The 21,421-nt window shown below is 42.0% G+C and overlaps 1 protein-coding gene across 2 annotated transcripts in view; it reads left to right on the top strand.

Annotated features, from left to right (window-relative positions):
- Nucleotides 1-21,421, top strand: part of ago3a (argonaute RISC catalytic component 3a) — a 36,742-nt gene that overhangs the window by 1,280 nt on the left and 14,041 nt on the right. Inside the window, exons 2-11 of one of the 2 annotated variants that reach the window (XM_034101514.2) lie at nt 11,962-12,130; nt 12,696-12,816; nt 13,065-13,273; nt 14,124-14,260; nt 16,157-16,291; nt 16,446-16,533; nt 17,287-17,434; nt 17,612-17,731; nt 19,860-19,982; nt 20,881-21,014. In XM_034101514.2, coding sequence (XP_033957405.1) covers nt 11,962-12,130; nt 12,696-12,816; nt 13,065-13,273; nt 14,124-14,260; nt 16,157-16,291; nt 16,446-16,533; nt 17,287-17,434; nt 17,612-17,731; nt 19,860-19,982; nt 20,881-21,014 — 1,384 coding nt within the window. Of the gene's footprint in view, nt 1-11,961; nt 12,131-12,695; nt 12,817-13,064; nt 13,274-14,123; nt 14,261-16,156; nt 16,292-16,445; nt 16,534-17,286; nt 17,435-17,611; nt 17,732-19,859; nt 20,004-20,880; nt 21,015-21,421 lie in introns of both variants that reach the window. The other variant, XM_034101513.2, reaches the window with a different exon arrangement.

Below are 21,421 nucleotides of genomic sequence, written 5' to 3'. Positions count from 1 at the left end.
CGAATGGAAGTTACATTGCAGGGATAAGATGAGACGCCTGGAGGATGTACTTGACCGACTGTCAGCCTCTGCTTTTAATTGGCCTACAAATGAGTCACAGCTAGTGAATAACTCTTACCACCATGCAAGAAGAAATACAAATTATTATTTGAACTAGAAAGTAAAGTATGTGGCTGTTATGAGACATTTATAAGACATTTCTGAAGGGTACTGAGGAGTTTTATGTCTTATTCACTGTAACTCATTAGCATCATCATCAGCCAGGTGTGTGGGATTCATCAGACGCTTGGTTAAGCCTGGTATATAGTTTAAGACGCCTATAGTGAATAATGAGATGTTTTGTTAAGCCTAAAACTAGCAAATGCAAACTAAGAAGTTGTGCCAGTGGGATACTTAATGTCCTTTCATGCCCCCAGCTTTTTTAGTCACCCAATGACCCCAGACTGACCTCAGTGTAGCAGTATCCTTCTCTCACAACACCTTCAGTCTGATACCTGTCTTGCTGCACTCCCTTTTTTTGTGCATAACACATTTAGCCCATGCTCTTATCTATTTCCTTAAGAGTGAGTAGGTAGTAAGTGTTTCCTTAAGAACATTGACAGGCTGTCTTTGGTTGGTTTTGGTACCAATAACATGTAAGCTTAATCTTTTTAAAGTCTGCAAAACCTTGTAATCTCAACAAGCCTTGCAAATTCCTGTTTGGTCCAGGTGATAAAAAAGAAATATCAATCCAGGCCATGGCCAGTAAATAGTTTCTTTCTTGATCATAGTAGCAGTTAACCAGTCACGGTCTGGCTTTGTCTCAGCTGTAACGGAAGCTTTCCACTGATGTGACCATAAACTGAATGCCAGGTACTCGTCTCGATCAGCCAGTGACACATGATACAGCAGGTGGATCTTAAAGCACCCCCTCCTCCTGTAAAGGAGATCCCTCTCTGGTGTCTACTGTCTCATTAGTGTGTCTGCTCCTCTCAGTTGGGACACTTCCAATGTCCGTAGCATAAGGGAACTGAAGGTGTTTTCCCAGAAGCCATGCACCTACTGCTACTAAAGCAGTTATGTGTCGGTGTATGGGCACTGGCACAGTGTGCGAAAAAGTACACGTCCCACCGTCCGGGACGTGTTATTTACAATATCGGACAAGTAGATCTTTCAATTGACTTGTCCGGCGGACAAGTGACGTTTTTCGCCCCGATTTATTGACAAATTATTGATACATTCAGTTTACAAAAGGCAGAACTCATTCGCAAATTGTCCGTGTCCGCCATTGTTCGTTTAGAAATGTTAGTTTCGGTTCTGCTTGTCGATTCCTAAGGAAATGCATCTCGCCGCTTCTGTACAGTTAGACGGGGGCGGGGCGGGAAGTGTAGCACCGTGGCAGGGTTGGGAAGCAAAACTCGGTTCCGAGTAGGAACAAATAACAATAGTCCGGTACCGGGATTAATAAGAGTTGTGAGGACAGGAGGCCGAGCCCCGCGGACTGCAGCTCTCTCTCTATGCTCCGTATCAGCTGATCGCTGCATGGTGCAGCTCAGCGTCTCTCTCTCTCTCTCTCTCTCTCTCTCTCTCTCTCTCTTTCTACACACAGCGGATCTGCTGCCCGTTAACAGCCTCATCTTTGTCAAACTTTCTTATGTTCTCTCTCTAACACGTAATGAAGGTTATTACGCGTTTTAGCTCCTGTGTTGTTAATATTGACCACCATTTCCTTTATGAAGTGAAGCAGCCTCCCTGTCTGTGTCCTCGCGCTGTCCTCACATCCCCGGACCCCCAGGCTCGGAGGAGCACAGGGATGTCAGTATTGTTTATAAAGCAGGGTATAGAAAGTACATTATTGAAATGCTATTTATACTATTTATTAACTTTTACAAACAGTGAGTAGCTGGGCAGCTGCAGCATGTGTATTGCAGGACATGTGTAAGCGTGCAAGTGTCTTTGAGTTGTAGAAAAGCGCTAGGCCTATAGGCTATAAATATAATAATAATAATAATAATAACTTTATTTGTATAGCACCTTTCATACAGGGGATTGCAGTTCAAAGTGCTTTACATCAGTAAAAAATAAGACATAACATCTGTGTAAAACAAGCAGCAAGAGCAAAGCATAAAGTGGGATAAAATAATTAAAAATAAAAACATGGGGAATAAAACAGAGAAATAGTGCAATGTCAATCACAGAGAATAGTGCAGTATAATAGTGTAAAATCAGTAAAATGCTTTGGTAAAGAGATAGGTTTTAAGCTGCCTTTTAAAAATGCCTAATGTATTGGCTTCCCTAATATTGTTGGGTAACATGTTCCACAGTTTTGGGGCGTAGTTTACAAAGGCTGCATCACCGATCTTCTTTTATGACTCTTTCTGGTGACCTCTAATAGACCTGCATCTGATGATCGCAGTGTTCTGGCAGGTGTGTAGTTCATTAGAGAGTCAGCAATGTAGCTGGGTCCTTGTCCATTTTTAGAGCCTTGTATATGAGGAGAAGTACCTTAAAATCAATTCTAAAAGTTACAGGAAGCCAGTGTAGAGTAGCTAAGATAGGACTAACGTGTTCCCTCCTTTTGGTATTCGTAAGTAGTCTAGCTGCAGAGTTTTGAATGAGCTGGAGTCTTTGTACATTCTCAAACTGCACCACTTAGAACTAACTAAACAATGCAGAGATTATTTTTATATAATTGTATTCAATAACCGTAAGAAATTCAACAGTATGAAGTGATTTGTAAATAGGAATACAGATTTGACTTAATGTTTTCATAAATATATTTTTCTCCCAGTTTGTCATGGGACTGATTTACCCTCTCCAAGAACCGGAATCGAGAACCGAAAATAACCAGAATCGAAAAGCAGAACCGGAATCGTTAAAATCCAAACAATACCCAACCCTATGTGTGATGCAGTAAAATGTTACCGCTCACTTACGTTAGCGGTGTTGTAAAAACTGTGGGAAAATGTAAAAAATACGATGAGGAAGAAGATTCCAGTGGCCCCAATTTTTGTCAATTCTGGACAAGTGAAAAATGTATTCGGACAAGTAAATTGCCAAACTCACTTGTCCATGGACAAGTACTCTCTAAAAACTTTTTCTCACACTGTGGCAGGTGTGTGAGTTGCGCTTAGTACTCTCTAAACTAGATTACATTTGCTGACATAAGTCTGATCAAAAAGAAGCCCCATATTTGACTCTTCAAAGTATAAAGGATGTATTTGACATGGCTTTGTTGGCTGACCCTCCACCACACTGTCTGCTGCAACTGTTTAACAACATTATGGGAGAAGCTTCCACCAAATATAAATGTTATGCCCTAAGCTACTGTACTTTTGTTTTAAAATAATTCAATGATTACTCAAGTTGTGTAAACTTCGATTATACCCACTATGCTATCACTCACCATTAGTGTGTTTTGTTGTTTGCTTGCATCAAAGTGTTCCACGGGATTTCATATATAGTATAGTTCAAGTCAGTGTTAAATGTGTAAGGAGTGTCTTCGATGCGTTCACTTTGGAAGACATTAGTGTATTAATACAGTCGGACAGATGCATGTCCTGTTAACTATGTGGCTTGTCCATGTGGCTCCCTGCAGGGCCTTGACAGTGTGTGTTGGTTCACATATCACTAACCACCACAGGCCAACCAGTGAGTCCCATGTCTGGATGAATGATTAAAAGGGGCCCTCCATTGAGTTGTGTGAGAAAATGCAAATTGCTGCACAGCCCGCCGAGAAACAGACAGTCACTCTCTTCCCCTGTAGTATTTCTGAGCAGCAGCACGTGGCATTAAAACCACGGCTTCTGAGAGCTTAGCAGTAGATATATAATGAGTGAAAGGCTTTCGAGCCTTAAGCAAATGACATCCATTTTAATGTGCTAACCCTCGGGTCTGCCCACAGATTGTTAGTCACTTGATCTTGATGTGATGTTACATTATGGCTGAGTTACAATGCTAGAAGTAGCGAGACATGTCAAACAATGGCATTGCAGTACGGTCGTATTGTGGGTAAAGGATATAACCAAAATGTCGATCTATTCTTTTAATTAAATCTTGGTTCTCATCTTCCACTAGAGCAGTATGGATGGGTGACCTGTGACAATGGACTGTACAACAGCCTAGGTTCTTATCATTAGAGCCTTTTTCTGATGAACTTATGTTTATTATGAGATGCAGCTTACTGGGAGACAAGATGGCAGATACAGTACAGCAGCCGTCACACTACACTTCGTAAGCAGGTGGGATTTGAGTTGTCAGGAGATGACTCAGTTTAGTATTAGTGTGGCTTTGCAGTCCATTAACAAAACACTTAAGAGAATGGTACTTTTTACTGGAGGGTAACAAGCTTAGTTTCGGTTTGTTTGTCCCATTGATGTCTTACTCGCGTTCTTCGGCTAGTCTCCCTCCCGAATTCTTTGCCCCCTTTTTTCTCACACTCCCGTGTTTCCCGCTCTTTTTTTTCTGTTACCACCTCCCCCTTTCCCTGCCTTGGTTACTGCCGCTATTTCCCTCTGTGCCTCAGTGGGAAACGTTGTCCTCTGTCACTCTGCTTGTAGACCGGTTCTCTGTGGATTTTGTGCAGACAGTGGGGTCCGCTTTAAGGGAGGGCCAAGCACTTGATTTGCAGTCTCTCTCCATAATACTTAGTCCTTTCAAGCAGCCCGTTGACAATAGACAACCCCCATCCTCAACCCCAGCCAACCATAAGGTCTAACCATTGGCATATTGTTGTAGGTTTCCATGGAGAATTCAGTTTGCTCTTTAGGTTCATTGTATTAAAGAGAAACGTACCCTTGCTTTTATTGTACTCCAGACAATTAAATACCCTTCATACTATTATTCACTCTTAGAGTATTTTAATGTGTTATGCTGTTTTCCTTCAGATCACATGTTTGTAATATAGGATCTGGTAAATGTTGGCAATACAATTCTATACAATTTATAAATCAGACATATTATCGTAGATAATGATATCAATGCATCACAAGTTCAATAATGGGCAGGTCCGATATCATTGGTAAACAAACGGGTTGCCCCCTTTTTCCTTCCTTGTCTCTCTTGGTGTAAAGGAAGATGTAAATGTTATTTCCCATTTTTACTTTTAGCATTGACGTTTTGTATTCCAATATGGCGCCAAAATGTGACCTCGGAAAGTGCCGTCTGATTGAACAGATTTGTAATAAATCCTGTGGCCCCATGTGGAGTATATCTGAGGAACTTTTGAAGTCCCTCAGAAAGTCTTTAATTATGAATTGGTGTAGTAGACTAAAAACTCTGGCTGACACATGCTGATGTCAGAGTGTGTGGCTGACTCCTACCAGTGGGCTGGGTGGAGGGTGGACACAGGGGTAGTCAAAGGATGGAGTGATGGAGTGATGGAGTGATGGAGTGATGGAGTGATGGAGTGATGGAGGAGGAGGAGGAGGAGGAGGAGGAGGAGGAGGAGGAGGAGGAGGAGGAGGAGGAGGAGGAGGAGGAGGAGGAGGAGGAGGAGGAGGAGGAGGAGGAGGAAGGCTGGGTGATGTGTCACAGAGATTTGAAGCCAGAGCAGCCAGACCACCCCCTCCTCCTGCTTTCCCTCTTCCTGAGATCTGTTTTTGGGGGTACTGCAAAATGCTCATTTGAGGGGGGAGGTTATGGACAGGAAGAGAGGGACTTGGAGGGGGACGTTTTTTCGGGGAGCTCAGTCAGACAGGGGTCTTTCTTGTTATTTAGTCCTGGCAGGGGGAAAGATTTCAAATATCTATTCATTATTCTGAACAGTCTTAAAATGAGGATTGTTAAAATATGGTCCAATAGCAACTTCATGTTCTCACGTTTAAAGGACCAGTCATTTCAGCAGTTTTCACCTCATACTTAAAGGTATATTGTAAATAATTAAAGAGTTTGACTTAAGAGCTTCTCAGCTGATTGTAATTACATTGGAACCCTGTTTTTAGTCCTGTGTTTGGAAGACACTGTTTTAACAGCATCAACATTAAAGCAGAAGGAAACATGCAAGTGTCCTCGTTGTTTTCCTTTTCCAACAATCGACCAAAACATGAATCAGACCTACTTTTTGCAGAAAACAGGTGCACTTCCCACGCAATTAGCACTTAATTTGGCAACACCATCTCATTTCAAACAATGTGTCCATCTTTGAATCTGGTTCGTCTCCCCTCCAATCAGATTGTAAGCTCTTCTGTATCTAAACAGTCGATACAAACTTTGAAACATTAGCCTAACAGTGAAAAAAATTAATAATTGGTAAAATAATTATAAGGAAAATACTGTAGTCCAATTTAAAACTGGATTCATCAAGGACTCGGCAGAGAATCCGAAAAAATGTGTAAGAAGCCGAATGCCTTATTTTTAGTCTCACAAGCAACACAAGTGAAATGGTAACCTCCATTGTGTTATGGTTGTTGATATAGTGTAGGTTGCAGATTTCTCAAAACATTCAGAAGTAAATCTTGCTCATTTCCACTCTTTCTGATTTAACACGTTACAAATGAGATATTCTTGTCGCTATAATCCAAGTATTACCTTAAGGTAATACCTTGCTTGGCTTCTAGTTAATTTATTAGAGCGCATGTAAACTCTAAGAGTAAAAGCAGTCATCCTCCCCAAGTCAACAACCCCTGGCTCCTGTCCACCGTTCCACTCAGTTCAATAAGACTGGAGGACAGAAGGCTCCATTTAACCTGCTTCAGTAAATCTCCTGCTCACTTTAACAGAACCTGTGCTTTATGTATCGCTCCATCCTCTACCTGTGTCAGTGAGTCATCATTCCATATCGGATCAGCTTCTCTTCACAGATCATTCCTAACCCCCTCTAAATCCCCCCACCTACAGAGAGAAAATATATCTCCACTTGCTCGTTTCATACAGTCCATCACTCAGGCTCAGGTATTTCCTGAGATGGATTTCAACATTTGTGCATGTTGTTGAACTTGTGACTGACCAGGCCTCCATCAGCCTGTCGGTGTGTGGCTGGCTGCTTGTGTTACTTTACCTATGACAGAGGTGCCATTGACTCCCACGGGTGCCGGGAAAACTCTCTTTTCTGTTTGATTACGGGAGGGTGGAGTCTGACCATGCAGGGCTTGTATCAGTCCTTCCTCGCCAGCTATCTGTGTACGTCTGTGCATGTCTGTGTGTTTCTAAGTCATGCCCGCTGTGACTGACGCCATTGTGCCTCGCCACTGAGCACTGCTCCTACAGCTCAGACCTCTCTGCATTAGAAACACAACAGCCATATTGTGTGTGTGTGTGTGTGTGTGTGTGTGTGTGTGTGTGTGTGTGTGTGTGTGTGTGTGTGTGTGTGTGTGTGTGTGTTTGTGTGTGGGCCTGTATGCGTGGACATGAGCACTCGTTAGCAGCGTGGACATGGGGGTGGGGGTGGCTCAGAGGGGACGCAGTCACTGGATGTCAGCCTGACTTTTCTCACCATCCAGCAGCTCTGGCTCTCGGCCCACTGTGTACAGTGTGACTGTGTTGTGCTGCAAAGCTGCAGAGTTGAACAAGTTCACATTGCTGAGATGTTTCTCCGTGCTAAGAAAGGCAACACAATTATTGGTGTGTTATGAAGCCGAATGTTTATTTATTCCATGTGCACAATTGAGGTGTCTCACTTGAATGGGATAAGTCAGCTTTGTTTAATTATTAAAGTCAACCCTTGTGCTCGCCACACATTATCCATTGAAACCACTGATGCAGCTAATTTGATGTTACTGGCTGGTGGATTGGTCCTCATATAACTTATACATAGTGTTGGAGAAGAGAATGAGACTCACTTACTTCCTTTAAATGTAATTATATGAAGCTGCATCTGGATACATTTGAACCAATTCAGATCCATACTGAGACTGATGGTTATTATGAATAGGCTACAGAGATGTAATGCACAGACACACATTCTAAAGCAAACTGAAGCTGTGTGTTTAGCAAATGAAATAGCACGAGTGTTTTGAGCATATTGGGCATACTGTTGGACAGCAGGAAGGTGGAGTATATTGCAGGACTCATAGGAGTGGTTTGAGAAGTCTCTATGGGTGTTTTGATACTGTATTACTGCAGTTAAGCCATGTTGCTATTGGAGTACAGTGTACGGGACATAGATTCAAACTGACCGCAGCCCAGCGTCTGTTCTCTGAAAGAAGAAACTAGCAACATGTAAGAGCCACCTTTCACACTCACAGGATTAAAGCATAATACAACCATAGTTTTACTTGGTATATATTTATATAAAGTTTGTATAATATTGGCAATATTAATGGCAATTCAAATGTTTCATTTTATTACATATCATCATTAAGAAATATACGGAATTAACTATAAATATTTTGGCCACATTGCTAGTCTGACTCTGCTTACATATCTCAAACTTACAAACTACTAACTGTACTAGTTGTCTTTAATTCCCCTTTATTGCTGGTGGCAGTAGGTAGGTAAATATAGGACCAACTTACTCAATCTGCAAAGGCTTTGGACTCTCTGACCCCTTAGCTCTTGCCCACGGAGAACACATTTGTTATGTCAGTTTGAACAGGGAACAGAGCCAGACTGTTTCCAAGAAGTTCAGATAAGAGGGAGGCATCTGATTTGTTGCTCGATCGATGATCAGCATCCGATTGGCTATTCAGAAAAATCTGCAGAACACATCTGTGTGACATGCGTAGTTCATCTTAATATCACAGCCTGTTCCCTGCCCATGTGTACGACATTGAAGTGATCACAGATTGGTCTGTAGTACTTTATGTAGCCTTGGAGCTTGTGGTGTTTCAGGAATAATTCATTTGTCGGAATGTGAACATTTAAAGCAGTTTGATACAAAGCCATAGTGCATCTAAACATTTCTGTAGGTCTCTGTGTTGTGGTGTGATACAGAAACAAAAGCAACTGCAGAGGTCTTTGTTCTAACTGTAAGACCCTGATATTGCTACTGTACTTCATCCACTACTGAATCCAGAAGCATGGACTCAAGGACGCTCCGCTGTGCGTTTCTCACTTGGTGGTGGCTCTGCGAATCATGCCGAATGCTAGCCAGTTGTGAGAGGCAGGTGAGAGACGGAAAACACCAACCCTGCCCACTTTAATCCTGCCACTCCCTGCTATCCTCCTCCTACTTGTCCACTTCTCCAGGATCTTCAGAAAAAGAAGTGCTCTCAGAACCAGAGAACCATCTTGAAGTTTTTATCAAGGGCTTTCTAAGTGAGCCTTGGGGGGAATGAATTAGGAGAAATCACAATCTGTGGGTGACAAGTTTATTTCTGGCTTAATAAAGATTTAGCAGAATATCTGTCTTTCTTCTTTTTCTCACCGTGTCTGCGTGAAATGAGGCTTTCCTCACTACTTTCACTCAGGGCCCCATTGGAATTACCATTACAAAAGTTTGTGTGCACTTAGTTCAGTGTGAGAGGGACAGCCGTGGCAGGAATTCCAGACGCCCCTCTCTTTTTCCCCGTTTTATCCCAGCAAGTTATTTCAAACACGAGGCTTGCACCCTCCAACAACCCCGTTAGCCTCCGCTCCACAGCCCACCATTGGAGAAACTGAAAAAATAGTCGAGCAGAGAGTAAACACTTCCAAAGCCGGACTGTAAACAACAGTGTTGCTCATGTTTTCTGCTTTTACCTCACAGAAGGTTTCTGTTCTGTTTGGGGTGTTTTTTGATGAGCTTCTCCCTTAGCAGAGCCCTTAACCCCAACATCACCCACACATGTGAGTCTATGAGTCAAATCGGTGATGAATCACTCAGCCATGACTCTCATTTATCAATGACACATTTGGCCCAGTCTTTTAGTCGAGAATAGAGAATGGCAGGTCCACTGCTGAAAAGAAAGGAGACAAAAAAAAAGCACCATGGTAGCTGAAACTTCCAACTTGAAAGTAGGCTTAAAAATAAACATTTTCCAGGCAATAACATGAGTTTCATCTAAAGTTTTGTGTTAAAAAACGATATCTAAATGCTTTATATCATCCAAACAGAGTATTGGCACGTCAGAATAGTCATTTTCCTTCTTTAAGTGTGAAGTGGAAGGCAAGCCTCGGCAGCCATATAAATAGCTCTGACATGAGAGGGCCACATTACAGAACTCACTGTTTCTGGATCAAAGTGACTCATGTCTGACACATCTTATGGTCTGTGTGCATCTGCAGTAAATCCGTTTTTTTCTTCAAATATGCAAACTGAGTAATCCAATAAGTAGATATATTTTCTGTTGTGAGTAGCTAGTCTACACAGTAGGGATAATGTGTTCTCATGTTTAGAGCCCATACTTTGCGTCTTTGTTGTTCAATCTTTTGAAGTATTACCCCTCAAAGCTGCATTGGTGTTGTGTTTACTTAAGGGACCTATCATGCAAAATGCATTTTTTTACGTCTTTTATACATGAATATGTGTCCCCGGTGTGTCAGGGAACTCACCAAGTGTCAGAAAACACAACCCTCTCTCTTTTCCTCCATACCCAAATCTCTAAAAACGGGGCTGCAACGGATCTGATACAGATTTGAAATATCTCTGACGTCAGAAACAAGGAGCTCCGCCTATATGGCCAACTCTCCACCTATCAGGGGAATGGGGGGTTGCCGTGGCATGGTAACAGCATGGTAACATGACGTTCGTGCCTCGCCAGCCTCCTTTACAGGGGGGCGTGGTCAGCTGCAGCTCATTTGCCACAGAATCAGCCCTTGTGAAGACAGGGCTGGAATACAGCAAATAGAGCGAAATGAGGCATGGCTGAAATGCACGATCTGTTTGGTATTTTGAAAAAAAAACTTCACAGACATGTTTTATATAGGTATGGCCCTACAATATATTATTCAGATATAGCATGATAGGTCCACTTTAATTTAGATGGTAGGGGTAGGCCCTACAATAGATGGATTTGTGTACAAAAATGAAGTGACAGTTGTGTTACTGAGTTTTGTGAACGGCATTCATGCGGGATGACTTGAAGTACTTACACAAAGGATTTATGTATTTCTGTAGAGATTTGAGGCCTATAATATGTACTTATCAGCCTTTTGTTCATTTTTCCCGTTATTTTATTTCTTGGAGAAGGAAAATAGTTTAGTTGTATATTACAAATAATCAATTTGCCTTGGTTAAACCACACTACACTGTCAGGGGCAAACACATGTCATCCTTTATTAGTCTATTGTAGAACTATTCTCAAAGAAAGTGGTTTGTAGTTTATTTTTCAAGGTTGATAATTATGCCATAATCTTTGCTTGCTGGTCCTCAATTACAGAAAATGGTTAACATAGAGGTTGCATTATCTGAAATGTGAGTCATTTTCACATCTGTCATCTAAGAAGACCTCTTTTTTTGTTCCACCACAGTGATATTAAATGTTTTTAGTTGTAATTATCTCTGAAAAGTCACATTGTTGGCCTTGTATCGTTTTAGGGTGACACTGATAATGGTAGGTATTTTGAATGGCAGGATGGCTGTCATCACATTTGATTAGTCTTTTATCATTAATGCATTTTATCACAATCAAAGCTGCTTCATTAACCAATCAATGTACCTCCTGATACAGTTGGTGCACCATAAACTCTCATGCATATGTAGTTTTACGTGTGGGAAAGTGTAGGTTCATTGAAAGTTTATTAATTGTGCAATCTCCACCATCAAGCACCTTTTTACCTTGTTACAGTGCGTGTGGTTTTAACCATCTAATGCTTTTTAAATCACTACATCTGGTTTCCCTTTTTTTTTGTCTAACAAGCCCGACAAATAATATGTTTTCCTTTTTAAATAGTACATGTTCCTTTTAAGCATCCTGTTTAATTCTGGGAAATTAAATAATTTATATTAAACTTTGAGTTTCAGAAGTAATGTACATTTTAAATATACAAACTAATAAAGATGGTTATCTGTTATGAGCCACTGTCAATGTTGGGAATCGTGCTCACTGTACATACATTTAGCACATCCTCTGATCTAAAAACAGTTTCCTTTTCACTTATCCTCCACCCTTTGTTCTTCTCCAGCCGTTGGGGCCCAGTCCCTGTTCGCCATGCCTCGGCGGCCTGGCTTTGGCACCATGGGGAAGCCCATCAAGCTGCTGGCCAACTGCTTCCAGGTGGATATCCCCAAGATGGATGTCTACCTCTACGAGGTGGACATCACACCTGACAAGTGCCCCCGGAGAGTCAACAGGTAGGCTGGAATCATATATTTGAAAGTTTTCCTACACCTTTCTCCGATACAATATTTACATTTAGAAACGATTGCATTATATCCAATTAAAGCATGTTGCAAACAGTGAGTACACGACGTCTTTCCAAAAGGAAAATGGCTGTTGATGGACTCATGAATATTGTTTGGGTTGAATCTGTGACCTTTTAATTCAAAAATCCCAGTAATGATTTGTTTAATAATCTTTAATTTGACAGTTTAAACATGTAATAATTGTACTGCCAACAGTATGACTAACGATCTGTGTGTGTGTGTGTGTGTGTGTGTGTGTGTGTGTGTGTGTGTGTGTGTGTGTGTGTGTGTGTGTGTGTGTGTGTGTGTGTGTGTGTGTGTGTGTGTGTGTGTGTGTGTGTGTGTGTGTGTGTGTGTGTGTGTGTGTGTGTGTGTTGTGTGTGTGTGTGTGTGTGTGTGTGTGTGTGTGTGTGTGTGTGTGTGTGTGTGTGTGTGTGTGTGTGTGTGTGTGTGTGTGTGTGTGTGTGTGTGTGTGTGTGTGTGTGTGTGTGTGTGTGTGTGTGTGTGTGTGCAGGGAAGTGGTCGACTCAATGGTAAAGCACTTTAAGGTGACAATCTTTGGGGATCGCAGGCCAGTCTATGATGGAAAGAGGAGCCTATACACAGCCAACCCGCTGCCTGTGGCTCCTGCAGGGGTGAGCTGGAAAAAAGTCACACAAAAATATATTTTCAGTACAAGCTGAATGTAAACCATATTGTGTTATCAAGTGTACAGCCAAGCACACAATCTTAACAAAACAAACTCGCAGTATATCACACATGCCATGCATACATACAACACGAAACACACATACACATCTTTCACAGACACTGCTTTTGTTCACCAAATGCACTGCCTTATCTCACCTTCTTTGTGTTGTCTCACCCTCTCCCCTCCTCTCAGGTGGACCTGGATGTCACTCTACCAGGTGAGGGAGGCAAAGATCGCCCCTTCAAAGTTTCCATCAAGTTTGCGTCTCTGGTCAGCTGGCACATGCTCCACGAGGTGCTGACCGGCCGCTGCATGCCTGAGCCCCTGGAGCTGGACAAGCCCATCAGCACCAACCCGGTGCACGCAGTGGACGTGGTGCTGCGACACCTGCCCTCCATGAAGTGAGCTGTTTTACTATAGCCATGCTTTCATAAAGGTTAAGACTCATAGGTTAACTCTTGTAATGACAGCTACACGCCTAAGTAGACCTTTTTTTGTAAAGTAATGGTGAGATCATGTTAAAGAATTTGAACAGAACCAAACTGTCCGTTTATCCTTCCCTGATCTCTCCACCTTCCTTTTCAGTCAGCAAACATAAAGTCAAAGATAGAGGCACATTGTAAGACCTGATCCCTCTGATATTCGTTGTACATACTATATATTTGTTTTGTCATAGCGGCCCCATTATCAGCACTGTCATCCCAACGGAAATCAAACCCAGCTTATACGGGTTCTCGCGAAGCGCCATTTCTGACCTCGCACCATCTTCCACTTATATCACTTTCCTAAGCCCCAGCAAGAGCACGGTTGAACCCGATATCATCAGCCCTTTAATGAAAGTCTTTTTCAGAGCATTATTAAAAAGTGGTTATAGCGACACCTTTCATTTAGCCCTGCTCTCGGACATTATTGCTTTACAATGGCATCAGGACACATTGTAAGTCCAGGATTCAACAAGAGAAATGTAGCCCCTGTATCTTTATTAATGTCTCTCCTGGGCAGAGTAATCGGAGGTGGAGGGGTCCAGGCAGTGTCTCTACCTCTCTCACTCAGTTTCAGGCCATATTGAAAATGTCTCACTGTTTAAACACATATTGACCTACATTCACAATTCAGGATGTTTGAACTAATATTACATTTCTCCTTTCATCCGCCCTTCCCTCCCTGCATCATATTCCTTTTTTGTCCTTTTTTCACATTCTTTTCTATCTCTTTTCCCTTTGCTTATGATTGCTATTTTTCTCCATCCAGGTACACTCCGGTGGGTCGCTCCTTCTTCTCGGCACCTGAGGGCTATGACCATCCCCTGGGAGGTGGGAGGGAGGTTTGGTTTGGTTTCCATCAATCTGTGCGCCCTGCCATGTGGAAGATGATGCTTAACATTGATGGTGAGAACCAAATTCCACCTTGCATTAATGTTGCTCTGCCGGCCTACAATATTGCCTGCTCGCTATAAAAAAAAACTTGAAAAACAAAAGCTTTATTGCCTTCTGCCTACAGCAAATAAATAAAATATAAAAAGAAATTCACTCTATTTTCTTTGTAATCCAATCTTTATTTAAAAACGATGTATTCTCTTGTCGAGCCACATGGAGAGCTTTCTCTGCTCCCCTTTCAAAGCTTTGGAAATGACATTTTAATCATTTAACAGATGGATTAGAATGCCATGGAGCCTCAAGGATATATTTATTCTTTTACAGATGTACGCATACACAATTAACTTTCAGTGATGTTATGTTTGAAAATATTGAACATAATTCTAACGTAACAATATTAAACTTAATAAAATAGAAGGCTATTTCTATTGAAATGAATGAGGCGATCATACTTTGTCTTCACTAAGGTGCTGTGCCAGGGAACTCAACCACTTTTTTATGAAGCAGCTAATCTATAGGCATACTACAAAACATATATCAAAAATCTACCTTCATTAGCATTGTCTGTAAAGATAATTGGCTTTAGTGCTGGGTATTGTTGGTCGAGAAGCCGTGTTTGATGACCTGGAATAGTGAGCTAGAATTTCAATCCGTTATTATGTTTGAAAATAAGTGTCAAAAAGGGCAAATGGAGTGTGTTTTGCCATACAGTGTAAGCACACTGCAGAGGGTTGTTGGAGAGTCTCTGCTGACAAGAGAGATGGTCTGTGCGAGAGGAACTTGGAGGGGGGGGGGGTGTGGGTGTGGGTGTGTGTGTGTGTGTGAGCTTTTGTTTTGCTCAAAGTCTTTGAAGCCTCTGTCTCTATTTGAATTTTTCCCTCTCTTATTTCCTCTTTGTCTCTTTTTCCCGCCCTGCCTGTCACACCTCGAAATCAGTTGGTCGGCTGCGCCAGTCTGTCGTCTGCTCTCCAGCGACAAACGAGAACTCAAAGTGTTCAGATAGCATTTGTTTTCCAACTCTTCTGTATGGTTTTCTGGAACTGCAATGCAAGCCCTTACGCCTATTTAATTTAACAAACACTGCTTCCCACGCTTAGCTTCAGAGGTGATCAAAAGCGCATATAATTGTGATATACCTTTTTCCATTTTAACATTTGCAAGAATAACTCATTCTCATTCGAACACTGAAATAAAACCACAATGCGTGGAAAGGACAATCATCTGTCTCAAGGATGTGCTTTCATCAAACACCACGTCAGAGAGGTGTCTTGCATCACAACAAGGCAGCCACATTATTGGTCAACAACACTCTCCCTTAACTGCTACATTTTGGATTTCTTTTGATCATGCTGTTAGTTATGTTGTACCTTTCCCCCCGGGATTTAGATTTCTCTCAGATGTCTTGCTTTTCCGCCTCGCCTATCATGTGCCTCAGTTTTTCTATTTATTAAGAGATAGTATTTTTGTCAGAACAAAGGCAGCCTGTCTATTTGAGAATTGCAGAATCTACACACATATTTTGTGCTGCATGAACTGCACTTCCTGTGTTCATTGTTCCTGCTCTTTATTTAACACGGTGGGCTGATTACGCAAACACTGTGATGGGCCTCTTAATGAGCTTCATAATAATTGCAGATTCAAGAAGATATATTCATCCCTCGGTGATGATTTGCTTTGTTTTCGAGGTTCGACTTTGTTACTCGAAGCTGTGTTTGGGGTTTGTTTTGATAAAATGTAGAGACCATTTTGAGCATATTGGCTTTTTAAAGAGTTATACATGTAAACAGTTAAAGTGTCAGCTTTTACTTTCAAATTCACCTACAATGTTTGACAGTTATTTTTTTACTATATCAAATAACAAAAATAAATGACTGTTTCTATCTATTTTTATTTATTTTTGATTTGCAGTGTCCGCCACTGCCTTCTACAAGGCTCAGCCAGTCATCCAGTTCATGTGTGAAGTGCTGGACATCCACAACATAGACGAGCAGCCTCGCCCTCTCACAGACTCGCACCGGGTCAAATTCACCAAAGAAATTAAAGGTAAGTGTAAAATGCACGAGTTGTATAAAAGTGCATTACTTGTGTGTGGGGTAGAGATGGAGAGTTTGAGCGAAAACAGAGACAGCACATGTCGCAGCCAATCACAAAGAAACACCTTCCTAATGCTACTCCAACACTTTGTGATATTCACCAGGTCTGAAGGTGGAGGTGACGCACTGTGGAACCATGCGGAGGAAGTACCGCGTCTGCAACGTGACCCGTCGGCCTGCTAGCCATCAAACGTGAGTCAGCCTCCGGGTGGGCGAGGGAACGCCTCTGGGCGGAGTGTGTGGATGGGATGGGGCCAGGGAGCACGCACACACACACACACACACACACACACACACACACACACACACACACACACACACACACACACACACACACACACACACACACACACACACACACACACACACACACACACACACACACACACACACACACACACACACACACACACACACACACACACACACACACACACACACACACACACACACACACACACACACACACACACACACACCCACCACCACAGAGGATGCGATCACAAATTCATCACCAAATAAACCATTAACTGCTGACTCATCTTACAACAATGCGGTTAATCTTAGTCATCCAATAGTGAAGCAGCTGCTGTGTGCGGCGGCTGACCTTCAGTGAGTCTTAACAACCCTGAGTATTATACCTCGCTGTGTGTTATCCTTTGAATGCTGTTGCGTCACCGTATTGCCACCAGGTCTCTCTTCATCACTGCTTGCCTTACATGGTGTTGTTTGTTCAACATGTCGGGCAAACAAGTGAACATTGAAGGTTTCACTGACTTTAGCTTGATATGTTCTCCATCAATTCATTATAAATATTGCAGCTTCAAGTTCAACTAATAACTATGAGTGGGCACCCTAATTGTACTATGTGTTTAATAATACATTTGATCCAGTTGCCCTCATCTCTGGTGTAGGTTTTGACCCGAGTTGCTCTTTTGTCTGCAGGTTCCCTCTACAGTTGGAAAATGGTCAGACTGTAGAGCGCACTGTAGCCCAGTACTTCAGGGAGAAGTACAGCCTGCAGCTCAAGTACCCACATTTGCCCTGTCTACAAGTGGGCCAGGAGCAGAAGCACACCTACCTGCCCCTGGAGGTGAGAGAAAAAGATTTGCTATTCCTCGTTTTCATGGGTTACATTCAGGTATGCCTGGGAGCTGGGTATCGTTCAGCTGAATGAACAAGATGCACACACATACAAAGCTTAAGCATCGCTAGATGGTCTTTTGCTGGCTTAATAATACCTAAAATGATATTCCCCTATGTTTTGTAGGTGTGTAACATTGTAGCAGGTCAACGATGCATCAAGAAGCTGACAGATAATCAGACCTCCACGATGATCAAAGCCACGGCTCGCTCTGCGCCCGACAGACAGGAGGAGATCAGCAGGCTGGTGAGTATCCCTCCACACACGACACCCTGTTTCTGCACGTGTAAGTAGCAGTGTCGAACTTTAGGATATATTCAGCTAACACTGTAGGAAAGTTAAGATGGGAGAGCTGGTTTTCACACTTATTTAAAGGCTAAAGTGTCTTTCTCAATGAGCGGAGAATTGCAAAAATGTGTATGATTAAGATAGTTACCAATATGTTTTGTATCTACTCACAGAAAATGGAACACAAAAACAAATGGCGTTTTATAAAGTCCAATTTTCCCACTAAAATGTTTCTAGTGGGCAGAAAATCTTCTTCTCCTGTACAGTGCGCTGATCATACACCAACATTCAAGAAGTTAAGGTTATAGTGCCTATGGTGGAAAGTACAATCCATTGTTGGTTCAGACACAGCCAGAGACAAAACACTGCCTGGATGGCTGCTGCGTTGCTACGCTTGTTATCACTTGGTTGCCATGCTGCTCATCTTGATGTCAAATGACTTGTTTTGTTTAAAAAATCACCTCTTCCAGATTCTCATTTTATATTGTTAACAGAGGCGTGTCTGCCTGCTTGTCATTGCATTTGGCAATTACAAGACAGCCCTACCCAGGGTGAACAGAACACCAGAGTGGTAATGGCTTAATGTGTGAGGCTGCTGCTACGGTGTCTGCAGTGCGTCGTTTAGAGAAAGATTGACAGCCTGCACACCGCCTCTGGCCACCATCAGATTAACAAAACAAATGTAGTGTGCCGTTACCTTATTAAACCACATCTCCCTATCTCTTCTCTGAAAAGTGTCTGGACTTGCTTACAGGAAATCATTGCAGACAGCAGCGTGTTGGCGTTTCCATTTAGATGGCTTGAAACTGTCTGGGCAGTGTGGGCGGAACAGCAGAGAGACAGTAGGAAACACAAAAAGAGAAATAGGTCCGATATGTCAGAACTATAAAGTGAATTCAAAGTAAATCCAAATATCATTGGACATCTTGAAAGCTTGAAGTCATTCAGGATTAGGGTGCTGACATTTAGTGATAAATCACCAATTTCCATTAGTCCTATGCACTGCAGGAGAAGCATGAAAGAAAACCACCCATGCAAACACAAGCAATGCCTCATTCGGGTTACACGCATAATCATAATGTGTATTTTAAACAATGACGGCACAGAGGCAAGCTGTAGTGGTTAAATATGTTTAATAAAAACAGTGCTGCCCTGCAATCTCTCTCAAGAGCTGTGCTAGCTTGTCATACAGTAAACAGTAGGGAAAAAACATACTCTAGCCCACATGTTTCAAACTCCAGGCCCGGGGGCCAAATCAGGCCCTTGGTGGATTTAATTTCGGCCCGCAGGATAATTTCTGACTACTATTAGATCTGGCCCGCCGGTATATTGTACACACACCTTCACTCCATCCTGAGGGTTTCCTCAGCTCAGAGCCCAAACACTGATGAACTTGCACTCAAGATGAGATGCCAAGTATCTGGCTTGAACTAGCATCAGAGCAGCACACTGAGTTTACATGGATGTTTCTTTCTGCACTTTGTTTCTCACGGCAACAGGGCATGTTTGGTTTTTCTTTGAGGGAAATCGTTTTTTTGAAGCTGATGTTGGCCTGTGAATGTAATCATAAGAAATGACTGAGGAAAAGCTGCAGATAGAGCCATAAGAAATGAATGCAACTGAATATTTAATGTTTAATGTTGTTTTGTATAGGCAATCATTTAAGCTTTGTTAGTTCCAGGTTTAATATGTGCAATAAGTTCAATACGTTTTGCAATAAACATTGAACCAGTCCGGCCCTCGACTAGTACCCATTTTTTTATTTTGGCCCACTGTGTATTTGAGTTTGACCCCCCCTGCTCCAGCTGATGCTGTTGGAGGAATATTTTGACTTTTTGTGAAAGATTTTCAACAAACAATTGTTCTTCTCTTTGAACTCTCAGCAAGAAAGCAAACACATGTATTTCCCATAATGTCAAACTATTCCTTGAACCAAAACTAGCCACAATGAGTGAGCACGTATAGGACATTTCACTAGACCTAATGAGTTCATAATGTATACCTCTCAGCACTGCAGTGTTCCTTACTCCTGCTGTATACCCCGGCCTGACCCTGAGTCATATTTTCCCGCCTCTTTTCCCTGTAGGTGCGCAGTGCCAACTACGAGGCAGACCCCTTTGTGCAGGAGTTCCAGTTCAAGGTTCGCGACGAGATGGCCCAAGTGACGGGGCGAGTGCTACCTGCCCCTATGCTGCAATATGGCGGCAGGGTGAGCACAGAGCACTTTATGGTACCCTTCCTTTAAATCACGCTCATTATCTCTGTTTGTCTGACACGTTTTGCTCCACTGTCTCTGAGGGGAACTAACACACTGGCTTCTGTTTGTGCTTCATGCTGTCAGTCTTTTTCTTTGTGTGGCTGAGTCTCAGTAGTGCACATTTGTACAAAATATTGAGGAGCTTCCTGTAAGCATTTTTTATTATTTTTGAGAGAGAGATATGGGTTACGAAACCCATTTCTCTCTCTGTAAGAATAACTATTATGAATTAAACAATAGAATACCCAAATCATAATTGAATAGCTTATAAAGTAGATCCGTCTTAGCAATGTTAATTTTCCTTAACATTTTTTGCATTAGGAAGCATTTTACTGAGACTGAACCACAGTGTTGATTAACATTTGTCTGTGTGTTTTCTGAGGAGACACACCTTTACTGTACACCTTAGGATGTGTGCATCAGTGAGAACTATAACATCTTTGCTATAACACTGTGCTGTGCACGATGCACACACCAAGTATCATCTTGCACACTATAGATTCACTCACATAGTGCATCCCTTTACTCTCCAATTAAATGTAACTTGATTATATTTTTGATTGAATCAGTAAGTGAGTTGTGTCTCCTGCACAAATAGTTTTTGCATGTTTCTTTGACTGACATGTTTCCTTTCTTTTGTATGAAAATGAGTGTTAATACATTTTGGTATGGATGAAGAGTGTGTATGGGTTCTGTGGGATTTCAGAAAGTAATAGTGTGTTTGTGTGTGTACAGAATGGAAGTGAGTACACACTGTCTGTCCAAGCGTGAGTGTGTATGAACAGTGCGCATATGAGTGTTTGCCCACATAATCACGAGTACATGTGGTGAGACTGCAATGTTGTTTCAGAACCGCACTGTAGCTACGCCCAGCCACGGGGTGTGGGACATGAGAGGGAAGCAGTTCCACACCGGGGTGGAGATCAAGATGTGGGCCATCGCCTGCTTCGCCACACAGAGGCAGTGTCGCGAAGAAATACTCAAGTAGGATTATTGCAAATGTTTTTTTCTTTTTCTTTAACAATTTAAAAATCCCTTTCTGAGATTGTGTTGTCTCTGTGCGTACAGTTTTAAAAAAGAAAAACAATTTATTTATTCCACAAATATATAACATACATGGAGATGTTCATAAAAATCACACCCGCCTCAGTTTACAGTCCAGTCAAATGTGCACGTTATTGCTCACATATTGTACATACATTAACCCTTTCCTTCCAAGTCCAAATTACACATAAATACAGACATTCATTTAAATTCTCTGACCTTTGCCTGGGTAGTCGGTACAGACAGGTATGCTTACAAATCCGAAACAGGTGCGAGTTGTGCGTGCAGTTTTTAAAGACATTCTTAGTTTAATATCCCAATAACTTACATTTCTCATTAATCTTAAT

The sequence above is a fragment of the Pseudochaenichthys georgianus genome, chromosome 16 (genome assembly GCF_902827115.2).
Source record: "Pseudochaenichthys georgianus chromosome 16, fPseGeo1.2, whole genome shotgun sequence".
Lineage (NCBI taxonomy): Eukaryota > Metazoa > Chordata > Actinopteri > Perciformes > Channichthyidae > Pseudochaenichthys > Pseudochaenichthys georgianus.
This window is presented reverse-complemented; position numbering and strand designations above follow the sequence as displayed.